The sequence below is a fragment of the Mustelus asterias genome, chromosome 10, assembly GCF_964213995.1.
Source record: "Mustelus asterias chromosome 10, sMusAst1.hap1.1, whole genome shotgun sequence".
NCBI lineage: Eukaryota > Metazoa > Chordata > Chondrichthyes > Carcharhiniformes > Triakidae > Mustelus > Mustelus asterias.
The window spans coordinates 82,985,837-82,999,781 of NC_135810.1; the positions used below are offsets into that span (position 1 = coordinate 82,985,837).

The 13,945-nt window shown below is 38.5% G+C and overlaps 1 protein-coding gene across 2 annotated transcripts in view; it reads left to right on the forward strand.

Annotated features, from left to right (window-relative positions):
• LOC144499717 (cullin-5) overlaps window positions 1–13,945 on the forward strand; it is a 76,352-nt gene that overhangs the window by 18,981 nt on the left and 43,426 nt on the right. For both annotated transcript variants that reach the window (XM_078222052.1, XM_078222053.1), the window contains exons 4-6: window positions 6,838–7,014; window positions 11,842–11,983; window positions 12,558–12,703. In XM_078222052.1, coding sequence (XP_078078178.1) covers window positions 6,838–7,014; window positions 11,842–11,983; window positions 12,558–12,703 — 465 coding nt within the window. The remainder of the gene's footprint in view (window positions 1–6,837; window positions 7,015–11,841; window positions 11,984–12,557; window positions 12,704–13,945) is intronic.

A 13,945-nucleotide genomic window follows, 5' to 3' on the forward strand; every position in this document is an offset into this window, starting at 1 on the left:
TTTGTGGCAGGTAGGTCGTGCCTTACTAACCTTATTGAGTTTTTTGAGAAAGTGACCAAGGAGGTGGATGGGGGCAAGGCAGTGGACGTGGTATATATGGATTTTAGTAAGGCGTTTGATAAGGTTCACCATGGTAGGCTTCTGCAGAAAATGCAGATGTATGGGATTGGGGGTGATCTAGGAAATTGGATCAGGAATTGGCTAGCGGATAGGAAACAGAGGGTGGTGGTTGATAGTAAATATTCATCATGGAGTGCGGTTACAAGTGGTGTACCTCAGGGATCTGTTTTGGGGCCACTGCTGTTTGTAATATTTATTAATGATCTGGATGAGGGTATAGTTGGGTGGATTAGCAAATTTGCTGATGACACCAAAGTCGGTGGTGTGGTAGACAGTGAGGAAGGGTGTCGTAGTTTGCAGGAAGACTTAGACAGGTTGCAAAGTTGGGCCGAGAGGTGGCGGATGGAGTTTAATGCGGAGAAGTGTGAGGTAATTCACTTTGGTAGGAATAACAGATGTGTTGAGTATAGGGCTAACGGGAGGACTTTGAATAGTGTGGAGGAGCAGAGGGATCTAGGTGTATGTGTGCATAGATCCCTGAAAGTTGGGAATCAAGTAGATAAGGTTGTTAAGAAGGCATATGGTGTCTTGGCGTTTATTGGTAGGGGGATTGAATTTAGGAGTCGTAGCGTTATGTTGCAACTGTACACAACTCTGGTGCGGCCGCACTTGGAGTACTGTGTGCAGTTCTGGTCCCCACATTACAGGAAGGATGTGGAGGCTTTGGAGAGGGTGCAGAGGAGGTTTACCAGGATGTTGCCTGGTATGGAGGGGAGATCCTATGAGGAGAGGCTGAGGGATTTGGGATTGTTTTCGCTGGAAAGGCGGCGGCTAAGAGGGGATCTTATTGAAACATATAAGATGATTAGAGGTTTAGATAGGGTGGATAGTGATAGCCTTTTTCCTCTGATGGAGAAATCCAGCACGAGGGGGCATGGCTTTAAATTGAGGGGGGGTAGTTATAGAACCGATGTCAGGGGTAGGTTCTTTACCCAGAGGGTGGTGAGGGATTGGAATGCCCTGCCAGCATCAGTAGTAAATGCGCCTAGTTTGGGGGCGTTTAAGAGATCCGTAGATAGGTTCATGGACGAAAAGATATTGGTTTAGGTTGGAGGGTCACAGTTTTTTTTTTTAACTGGTCGGTGCAACATCGTGGGCCGAAGGGCCTGTTCTGCGCTGTAATGTTCTATGTTCTAAAACCCTACTCTGAAACCCCAGGGGAAAAACCAAAATAAACAAAAATGCACCAACTCCGATTAAAACAAACATTCCAAGCTAAAATCAATTAGCCTGCATTCTCAACATGTGAGCTGCCTGGTGCAGACAAATTGGCATTGTGTGAAACAGAGCTGAATTTTAAGCATGCCCCTTACAAGAAACATGATAAAAATACATAAAGGCACAGAACCATCACAATAGGAACCTTCAATATTTTTGTTTGTCTTCATTGTGACAGTTAAGTGGGTGAGCAAAAGCTGGACAGATGGTATATAATGTAGGATATGTGAATGTTATGCACTTTGATAGGAAGAGTAAAGAAGTTGAATATTATTTAAATGGAGAAAGACTGCAGAGAGCTGCGGCACAGGGATTGGGGATCCTTTTGCACAAATCACACGTTAGCACAGAAGTTCAGCAGATAATAGGGAAGGCAAATGGAATGTAGACCTTTATTCCAAAGGGAATGGAGTGTAAAAATAGGTAAGTTTTGCTAAAAACTATACAAGATACTGGTTGGACCACAGAATACAGTGAACAGTTTTGATCCAACTTATCTAAAGAAAGATAAACTGGCATTGGAGGAAGTCCAGAGAAGGTTCACTAAGTTGAATTCTGGGTATGATGGGATTTTCTTACGAAGAGAGTTTGAGTAGGTTCAGTCTGTAGTCATTGGTGTTTAGAAGAATAAGAGGCAACCTTATTGAAACACACAGGATTTTCAGGGGGCGTGACAGGTAGATGATGGGTTGTTCCCCATTGTGGGAGAGTCTAGGACCCATAACCTCAGAGTAAGGGGTCGCACATTTAAGACAGAGTTGGAGAGAAATTTCTCTTTTTAGGGTAATAAATTTGTGGAATTCTTTACCGCAGAGGGCTATAGAGGTGGAGTTGTTAAGTATGTTCAAGGCTGAGATAGACAGATTTTTAATCAGTAAGGGAATCGAGATTTATGGGGATAAGGTGGGAAAGTGGAGTTAAGGATTATCATATTACATCAGTCATGATCTTATTGAATGGTGGAGCAGACTCGGGACAAATGGCATACTTTTGCTTTTACGTCTAATGGTCTTATTCCAGAAATAGTGGAGAATCAAGGGTCTAATGTGAGTGAGGAAAATAAATAACATTTAGTAAAGGAAATGTACTGGAGAAATGGGACTGAAAGCTGACAAATTGCCTGGACCTAATGGTCCTCAGATTCTAAGAGGTAGCTGCAGAGATAATGGATGCACTTGGTGTAATCTTCCAAAATTCCCCAGATTCTGGAATGGTCCTAGTGATTTGAATGTATTCAAGCAAGGAGGGAGAGAGAAACCGAGAACTATAGGCTGTTTAACCTGACATCAGTCTTTGGGAAAGTACTGGAATCTATAATCAAGGAAGTGGTCATGGAGAGCTTCAAAAATCATAGGATTAGATGGTGTCAATATGACTTTATGAAAGAGAATTTGTGGTTGACAAATCCGTTAGTTTTTTTTAAGATTGTAGGTTCGAAAGGGGGACCAGACATAGTATCGTTAGATTTTCAAAAGATATTCGAAATGGTGACACAAAAGATTGTTGGGCTAGATGAGATTCATAGGGTTCGGGATAATTTATTAACATGGATAGAGGATTGATTAAAAGGCATAAAAGAGAGAAGGATTAAACACATAATTGAATGTTGTCCTGTGTCGTAACCAAATGGCCTATTGTGCTTGTGCTAGCTCTCTGCAAAACCAGTTTAGATAGTACCACTCCCCTGCCCTTTCCCTTCAGGTGCTTATCCATTTCCTTTTCAAAGTCATGATGAATTTGCACACTCCTTTCACGCAGTGTATTTCAGAGCATAACCATTTGTTGAGTAAAGAAGTTATTCCTCATGCCATCTTTTGATCTTTTGCCAATCACCTTAAATTATGTTGTTCAGTTCTCCACCCTTCCACTTTATCTGCTTTGTTTCTGTTTCTACACTTTGTCTTAATCCCTCACAATTTTGAACACCTCTATCAAATTTCTTCTTAATTTCCTTGTTTAAGGTAAAGAAAAACATTGTTTCTTCAATCTATCCACAAATCTTAAGTAGCTGAAGTCCCTCAACCCTGGACCATTCCTGTAAATCTTTTCTGCAACTTCTCTAAAGCCTTTGCATCCTTCCTAAATGTAATGCCCAGAATTGGGCACATTTTCAGGTTGACATACTGTTAGTAATAAAGTGCTGCAAGTATCAGTGTTGGGGCTCAACTATTTACAATCTGCATTAATGACTTGGATGAAGATACCAAGTGTAATGTATCTAAGTTTACTGAGTCAGTTGTGAGGAGGACACTATATAAACTGGGGAAATGTGAGATAATTCACTCTGATAGTAAGAACAGAAAAATACATTCTCACCATTTAAAAACATTTTATTAAATGTTGAAATTTAGGGGTTTTGGGTGTCCTTAGACCAGAAACACAAACTTTGCATGGAGGTTCAGGTAGCAATTAGGTAGGCAAGATATGTTTTGGCCTTCATTGCAAGAGAGTTGGAGTACGGAAGAGGTAGGAGTAAGGAATTCTTACTGGAAACGTGCATGTCCTTAGTGAGGTCACTTGTACAATTTTGGTCTTTGCACCTTAGGAAAAATACACTTGCCATAGAGTGGGTGCAACAAAGGTTAACTAGATTGATTCCTGGGATGAGAGGTTTTTTCTATGAGGAGAGGTTCAATGGCATATACCTGTACTCTGGAGTTTAGAATGTTATTTGAGTTTATTTCATGTGATTCTCAGAGATTTTGATCGGTTAGATGCTCAAAGGCATTTTGGCCTGGTTCTAGAATTAGAGGACATAGCCTTAGGATGTTGATGGCCATTTTGGACTGAGATGGAGAAAGGTTTATGAATCTTTGGAAATCTGGACCGGGGGCTATAGCTACTCAGTCATCAAATATATTTAAGGCTGGAAATTTAGACTTTTGGACTCTTAAAGGAATAAAGGGATATGGGAATCCTGTAGATAATTAGAACTAAAGGCAAGGATCAGCCATGACCTTCTGAATTGGAGGAACATGCTTGAAGGGCTGTATGGCCTCCTCCTATTTCTTATGTTCTAATTACTCTATTCACTGCTTTATACTTTTGTAATGTGGAGATGCTGGCGTTGGACTGGGGTAAACACAGTAAGAAGTTTAACAACACCAGGTTAAAGTCCAACAGGTTTATTTGGTAGCAAAAGCCACACAAGCTTTCAGAGCCTTAAGCCCCTTCAGGTGAGTGGGAATTCTGTTCACAAACAGGACATATAAAGACACACACTCAATTTACATGAATAATGGAATACTTATTACGTTATTACGAATAACGTCATACTTTTGTATACAGCCTCATTGAAGCTATGTTTTTACACTGAAATTATAATGCAGTTCCTAATATACTATTCAGAACGCGTTGTTTAATTTTGATTTACCTTTGTGGTAGCTTTATTTCCTGTATCAATATTTTCAGCAAAATTGTTCAGTAGAAGTTTGTATTTGTGGTTGAGAGAATTGCTTTCCAGATTATGTTAATTTGTATATATTTCGGTTTGTACAGCACTATTTTTAGCTGGTAAAATGTTGCAAAACTTGGTCTTATATGACCTTGTGTGAAAATTAAACTATCAACCACGTGTCATGAAACAGTTTTCATAGATCACTTCATAATAACTTGATGCCATTCAGAGCCCATTTATGTAAACACAGGCTATCATTATGTACAATTTAGATTTTTACATACACCGTTCTGCTGTTTATCATAAGCATCCCAATATATTGAAGTACTCTTGCATATATGACATACACAGATTGGCATGCTCAGATTAACAAATCTCTAATTGCAGCATATTCACTAAAATCACAAGGGATGTTCACCATGCCCTTCCGCATCTTGAGTGGCAGAAAGTACCTTGCTGCCAGACTAAGATGCAATTTAAATTTACTTATCAGATTTATTTACATATTAAAATAAACATAACTACAAGCAGATAAAACAGCACAATAATGATTTAGCTCAGTTGTCTGGACAACTGGTTAGCGATACCAACAGCGCAGGTTCAATTCCCATACTGGCTAAGGTTATTCATGAAGGCTCACCTTCTCAATCTTGTCCCTCACCTGAGATGTGGTGATCCTCAGGTTAAATCACTGCCAGTCAGTGCCTGTGGTTATCTGGGACTATGACTTTACCTTCAATGAAGAAATAAAATTGGAATCAGTATCCTCCCCCGAATCCTTATTATTTCTTCCTCCAACCCTTCATGTAAATTGACCCACCCATGACTACTCCCTCGATCCCCATCTCTTGAAGGCTCTCCTTTTTCTCATGACCTTTCCACATCTGAGGCCTTAATCATTAGCAGGGCTACCCATATTCCCGCATTTACCCAACTATTGTTATCATCTTGGGTCTTCCTTACTGGCAACCATCAGTCTCAAAAGATATAGTGTAAGTGTTAGGCACCAGATGAAATACTCCAAGGTATACTATGAAGTTACCTAGATCCCAACTATTTTTGATATTGGCATTAGTGCGAGCACAAGATGTTTCACTCCAGGTGTGATTCCATTGATCTACTAGGAAGCTTTTATTAAAACAACACAGTTAAAATATAACAAAAATGTTTAGTATAACTTTTAACAATTGAAATATTTAAACATGACTAGGTATAATTCTTAACTGCTAGTTATTTCCATTAGTTCCAATTTAAGTACTATCCCCAAAGCTGTAAACTCCTCTTTAGAATCAGTTGGCAAGAGACAAAAGCTTACATGAATTCCAAGTCTTCCAGCCTTTTAACCCCTCTGGATGGAGATACACCCCCATCTTCTGACTCTCGAACCGTAGTCTCCGGAGGAAAACCTGTTTTCGTATAGCAGAACTCCAATGAGAGACCTCTCCCCTTTTACAGACCTCTAGAGAGAGATACCTCTAGCTGGTCCCCAGACTTCAATTTCTAGAAAGAGAGAGAAGGAAAAGAGCTACTGCGCTTTTCAAATTCAAACTGCAGCTGCCTGTTTTTTTCCTCTCTGTAAGCCTAGCTCCACCCACTCATGATTTTCTTCTTGTCAATCAACCTAATCAAATCCTACTCCGAAACCCCAGGGAACAACTCTAAGAATAACAATAATACATTAGCCCAGATTAAAACAAACACAATAATTAGGAGCAATTAATCTTCTGCAAGATCAGCCTGAGCGCTGCTGGCTATAAACAATCGGCATTGTAATCAGAGCTGAAGCATAAACACACCCTTCACCAGAAACATGACAAATACATTTCTTAAAGGCACTGTATTGTCACAGTAAATATCAGAGTGCCTCAATTAATTGTTACTTGTAACAGCTGTTCAGAAAAGTTCAGAAAGGATTATAGGCCTGAACAGTGCTTGTTAAACTTTGCTGTCTAGATGTAACATGCCTTTCGTCCTTATAACGGTGTTTAGTGTACTGCCCAGAAATAGCATTTTGCTGGCCCGGTGCAAATGGTACATAAGCAAAATACTGTGGATGTTGGAAATTTGATCTGGTGTGAATGATATATGTTTTTATTTTCCAGAGGGTGTTGAGTCATCAGGATGACACCGCTTTACTGAAAGCCTATATTGCAGAATGGCGGAAATTCTTCACACAATGCGACATCTTGCCCAAACCTTTCTGCCAATTAGAGATAACTTTAATGGGCAAACAGGGCAGTAATAAGAAATCCAATGTAGAGGACAGTATTGTGAGAAAGGTATGCAGCTGTGCATTCAATAATTACTTGGGTTATTGCAAGGTAACATTGTTGTTTCCTAAAACACTGTTTTACTATAATCAAGCATGGCTTTAAAGGGATACAGCTGTATTGTAGCAGCAGAATAATGCAGCCACAAGCAATGCCACACAAGACCAGGTAATATGTATTATATATTAAACATTTCTGGAACTGGTGTCCATCTAGCTGGTCACACATTTAGAACAGTCTTAAAGAAGTAAAGCAACTGCTTTGTTCGGGGTTTTGACCTAGAGTCTGACATTAACAGGCAACTTGCATACCATTAAATCACTGCATAAGATTTACAAGCAGCTGCAATTGGCTGGATTCTCTTCAGGGACATTTTAGCCGCGGCCTTAAAGGAACAGGACATGTTGGCAGATAACCATCACAGCTGTGCTCAGGACCCGACTTTGTCCTTGACCAATGCCACAGCAAATCTATTTTTTATACTTGCTAGCTTCAGTTTGTTTGATAGATTTTTGCCTTCCACTGCCATGAATATTTTAAACCCATGTTTATTTGCATGTCCATCTAATGTGTATTTGATAAATACCTGAATAATATAGAACTTTTTTTTACAGTATTCACTATGCAGTGCAAATGCATACAAGGTTTACATTTTTTGGGTTTCTGTGTGCATGTTTGGTGCAGTGAATTGTGTGCCAACATGTGAAATTTTGATTAATTTATATTCATACTATATTGGCTATTTGCATTGTTATTTCAATTGGTCCCAAAGTTGTCAAATGGTCCAAATCACATTTTATTAAATATACATTAAGATAATTCAAGATGGTTTTAGATTTGGAAACCATTTCAATTAAAACTAAATATTTGTCTGAGTATGATTTAATCTATCTGACTTTATTTGGGTGTCACTCTTGGTAATACTCATCTCTGAGTCAGAAGATTGTGTTTTCCAAGTCCCACTTGAGAGACTTGAACATATTCTAGGTTGAGGTACTGAGGGAGTGCTATGCGGCTGTGTCTGCCATTTCGGGTGGATGTAAAAAAAATTCTTGTGGCACTACTTTGGGGGGGAAAAAGCAGAGGAACTTTTAGTGTTCTGATCTATATTTATCCCTTTATCGACATCACTGAACAATAAGATGTTTAAATAGCACCCTTTACCAAAATGTCTCTAGGTGCTTTAAAGGACATCACCAAACAAAATTTTACATTGAGTTTCATAAGGAAGTATTAAAGCAGATGTCCAATACTGAAGTTTTAAGGAGTGGTAGGGAGGGAATGCCAGAACTTGTCCCTAAGCACCTCACGGCATGGCTCCCAATAGTGGTGCAATGAAAATTGCAGGATGCACAAGGGCCAGATTTGTTGGATTACAGAAACTGATATTATGTAACGAGGAAGTGAGGATTTCTACAGGGGAAGTGTTCACTGATGTTAGATTTATTTAATGTATTGCCAGTCAATCTCTCACCCAAGTTGCATGTGAGGTGTCAAGACCATTATACTTACAGCTGAAATTATTTTAGAGGGTGAAGTAATAAATAGATCGTACATACATATATAGTTGACTTTCCATACAAAAGTTATAAATTCTGTCCTTGTTTATATGTTGCTTTATTTCATACTGGTTGGCCTTTTATAGGATCTTTGTACTTTCTCCAGTACATCAATATTCTTTTTGTAGTATAGGCACCAAAACTGCCATGTATTCCAGGTGTAGTTTAACCAAAGTTCTTTACAAGTGTCAGGAAACCAACGTAGTTTTATGTAATGTTTGTTTGTATGTGTGGGTATTAGAAACAAGGCAAATCTTTAAGTTTAATTTTGTGTTTCTGTATAGGAAAGAGTTAAAACTTTGTTAAAGGTAGCTTTATGTTATAGGTGCCTGGATGTCTATGCTTTTGGTCACTTTAAAACTGTGCCTGCATTGTAATTAAAGGGTGTATGATATATAAGAAAACAGGGTTTAAAGAAAGATTAGGCTGTTGCTTAGCAACCAGGGGCCACCCTAGAGTAGAAAGAACTTTTGAGTTTAGTTTTTAAGCTGAACCTAGAGGAAACAGGATAGGACAAAGGAGCTGCAGGGAGCAGATATCCCAGAAACCAAGGACTTGGGGCAAAAATGTATGTCTCAGGAAGACAGTTAATTCAAGGAACGTAGAACGAGGAGCTGAACAAGGTCCTGTTGTTTGAAGTTGAAGTAAAAGCAGAGGAAGTGTGCTGAGTTAAAGACAGTTGCAAGAACCAGATTTAAAGCTATACGTCCAAGGTAAATCAACATTTTGGTGACATCTTAATACAACCCGTGAAACAGTAGAGGTTTGTTGGCATGGCTGGGCACCTGCAAGATAATGTTGAAGCTTAAAAGTAGTTGGTAATCCAAGCCAGAAGAATACTGAAAGGAAAGGTTGAAATCCTGGAACTGGATCCTTCATGAAGGCACCTGAGAGAAAGTCTTTAGGAGATGATTCCACGACGTGTTTTTATGAGAGTGGAGTTTGCAAACTCTCAGGCTAAAGTTGAATTCCAGTGAGACAAGTTGGTTCAGTATGACAAGCATCTTGAGGAATTTGATGAGAGATCCACAGAAGTTGTAATGGGTGGCGTCTGCCACTTGGTTTCAAAGTGTGGTGTGTCTGACCACAGTTGGTCTGTTGGCTTACAAGGATTGTGCACTTACCGAGAACATTACAAGATATATTTTGTAACTTGGTATCCTTGAAAATCTATGTATATCTGTGAAGATTTAGGAGGGGTGAAGGAGTTATGGTATTATAGTCAATATTTTCATGTTTAATTGTTTTATTCTTTTGTTAATAGTTAATTGGCAGCCCTGTGACTCTGTTCATCCACGTCTCTAAGCAAAAGTATAAAAAGTACACTCTATTGAGCCAGAGTTCCATTCTGGGACCTGATTGTCCAGTTGTATCATCAGTTCATATCATAACTCAAATTTAACATACCTTCCCTGCTTTTCAATTCTGTTCTTCTAGAAATTAATCCCTGTGCTTGGTTTGTACTTTCAGTGACATAGTTAACTTGTATTGCTGTTTTCAATGATGTGCACCCATGATTCCTTTGATTCTCCACCCCCTTTAGATTCATTTTCCAAGGAATAGATGGTCTCTGTAATTCATCTACTAAAATGCACCATTTTACATTTATCAATATTAAAATTATTTTGCCATTTATTTCTTCAAGTTTCTTAATTTTTTGCAATATTCTTCAGTATTATGCTCCCAGTTTGATATTATCAACCAATTTTGAAATTATTCGTCCAATTCCAAAGTCCAAATCATTATGCAAGTATTGAGCAGCAGTGACCCCAGCACTGATTCCTGAACACCACTTTTCACATTCTGCTAGTCTTGGTATCTACTTTTAACTCTGACTGCTTTGTAGCAAATTTGCAATCTATTCTGTATCAACTATGGTTTACTTGCAAGCACTTTTGTCTCGAGTCACAAAGATCGAGGTTCTAGTCCTACTCCAGGACTTGAACACAGAAGTCAAGGCTGACAGTGTGGTCCTTCAGATGATACATTAAATCGAGGTTCCTGCTCAGTTGGATGCAAAGATCCCATTGCAGTCTTTTGAAGAAGAGCAGGGGAGGTATCCCCAGTGTTGTAGCCAATAGTTATTCCTTAATCAGTATCACTGTAGGAGATTTCTTGGCATTATCACATTACTGTTTATGGGTGTTTGCTGTCTGTGAATAGGCTGCTGTGTTTTCTAACGACAATAGTGACTAGACTTTTTAAGTATTTAATTCAGTGAAAGGAGTGAGGTGAAGATGGTGGCATTCTGGAGGCAGGCTGGCCTGAGTTACATTGTGTTCTCAAATTTGTGCACAAACAGTTCGGACTGCCAGTACCAAGCAGAAGCCAAGAAAGTAGCAGATGTAAATGTCAGTCAGCGAGCTGGAAAGGTTATGTGACCTGAGCTTTTGAATACGAGAACTCTTTGACCAATCATCCCGAAAGATGGGACTTTGAATCCATTTGAAGACTATCTTCAGAACTGATCAAATGCTAATTAAAAATATAAATTGTATTTGTAAATAAAGTGCTTTAAAATGTCCAGTGTTTGTGAAAAGTGCAATATAAATACAAATCTGTCTGTCTTTCTTCGTTTTGTTCTCTGATCCCGTGTAATCTAGTCCTAAATCTGTTAACCAGTAAGTTATCAAAGACCTTTTAAAAATCCAAGATTATTATGGTATTATTACATGTTTATCTGGGATTCCTAATGGTTGGGTGACATAGAATTGCTAGGTGCATGAAATTCAGTAGACATGCAAGGAACAGCAAGGAAGTAATTCTGAATATGTTCTGAACATTCACATTCTAATTTTGCACTAATTTATCACAATGGACTTGGCTCCGACCCTCACAGAGGCACAGTAATCACAGATTATACATTCATGTGTGACCTGCTATTCTGTATCAACTATGGTTTACTTGCAAGCACTTTTGTCTCGAGTCACAAAGATCGAGGTTCTAGTCCTACTCCAGGACTTGAACACAGAAGTCAAGGCTGACAGTGTAGTGCTCAGCCTGAGCCAGTTTACTGAAACAGTTAAGGCTACCTTTACTTAATGTTATAAGGCTGATCCTTACAATGTTAGCTTTCTAGTTGGAGTGCCACTTTGATTTATATATAAAGAGCTAAATGACTGCCTTTTAAAATTTGTTTTATCATTGACAAAACCAAACAGGAGTTTTCAATGTATTTGAATATGCAAACTGATTAGCATTTTTAATATATAATAGTGTGAATATAATAGAACTGGAAAAAAATTCTTCACAGCAGACTGAGTTTTAATTCTTTCAGCTTATGCTTGACACCTGGAATGAGTCAATCTTCTCGAATATTAAGAATCGTCTGCAAGATAGTGCCATGAAGTTAGTTCATGCTGAAAGACTAGGAGAAGCTTTTGACTCGCAGTTGGTCATTGGAGTTCGAGAATCATATGGTAAGACTTTATTGTAGTAAAATATTTCCCCTGGATTAAGTGATATTTTGAAATATAGAACTGTCTGAAATTGGCAAGATGTTCAGTACGAGAGCCTGAATGTTGGCTAGCTCCTAAGTTATAGAGTTTTGTGTGTTAGTTGCTTATGAGTTCTTTTAGAAAAACTCAGTCATTTCTATTTAACAGTATACATTGCGGTTATGTGGTCTTCTAATTATTTCAATTATTTTTCCCCAAATGTTGCATAGTTATGCCATAGAACTTCTAAACACTTTTGTTTAAAAAGAATTGGTAGTTGGAGCATGCACCGTGAGCTCTGATGGGTTCAGCAGAACTGGGGGGTCTCAGGTAATGATCAGTTCAGGAAATCTTGACTCGTCACAAATTGAGACCTGCCTTCCTTTGCAATTCATAAACGTGCATGATAACGCAAAAAAAAATCCATCAAAGTTGTATATTCGATATATGCTTTTATTGCAGCAGATTTTGTTTTTATTTTAACTTACTAATATAAATGTTGTTTTAAAATACTCTGCAGAATGTCTCTTTACGGGGTTCTTTTCTTTAATTGCAGTAAACCTGTGTTCTAATCCAGAAGACAAGCTTCAAATTTATCGTGATAATTTTGAAAAGGCTTATTTAGATTCAACTGAGAGGTTCTATAGGACACAGGCCCCTTCTTACTTGCAACAAAATGGTGTTCAAAATTACATGAAATATGTAAGTTAAACGCAATGTATGAAATACCATTATTTCTGAATACAGTAATGGCATAATTTGACAAAGTAAATTCTTCAAAATAAGCATGCCAGTTTTAATATAAAGGGATTGATTTCATTTTGCGTGTTAGAATTAGCTCGACATTTAACTTCCATGCACATAAAGTAGAGGAAGGGGCAGTCGAGCAGGATTTCCCCCTCCTTACTGTTGTTCAATAAAACCTGTTGTAAGTATGCATATTTTCGAACATAAGAAAAGGGAGCAGAAGGAGGCCATTCCCCTTGAGCCGGCTCTGCCATTCAGTAAGATCATGGCGAATCTATTGAGTTTCACATTCTCACCTGCCCCCAATAACCTTACATTCTTATTTGGCAAACTGCCTTAAAAATATTCAATGACCCCACTTCCACTGCTGCCTTAGGCAGTGTTCCAAAGTTGCACAACCCTCACAATTGCACAACCCTCAGACAAGTTCTCCTCATCTCTGTCCTAAAAGGGCTGCCCCTAATTTTAAAACAATGCCCCCTAGTTCTGGACTCACCCAAAAGAGAAAATACCCTTTCCACATCCACCTTGTGTCAAGACCATTCAGAATCTTGTCTACTTCAATCCAGTCATCCCTCACTCTGCTAACTCCAGTGGAAATAATCCCAGCCTGTCTAATCTAGCCTCATTAGGCAACCCACTCATTCTTGTATCAATCTAATACCTCCTCTGTACCGTCTCCAGTCCATTTACCTTCTTCTTTAAATGAGACCAAAACTGCACACACTATTTGAGATACGGTTTCACCAATATCCTCATAACAGCCTTCCTTTCATGTTCTGTTCCCCTCTTAATAAAGAATAACATTTCATTAGCCTTCTTGATTACATGCTGTACTTACATAATAGCTTTTTGAGACTCATGCACGAGAACATTTCTGCACCTTGGAATTCTGCAGTTCTCTATTTAAGTAATACTTTTTTATTATTCTTACCAAAATGAAAAACCTCACATTTTTCCACATTATACGTAATCTACCAGAATTTTGCACACTCACTCATCCTTTCTATATCGTCTGCAAACTCCTTGTATCTTCACAACATACTTTCCTATCTATTTTTGTGTCATCTGCAAATTTAGCTACTGTGCCTTCGCTCCCTTCATCTAAGTCATTTGTGTAAATTGTAAAAAGTTGGATATCGGTTTTCCAGAGGTCATATTAGGCACTTTATATGGAGGTTTGCACATAAATGTCAC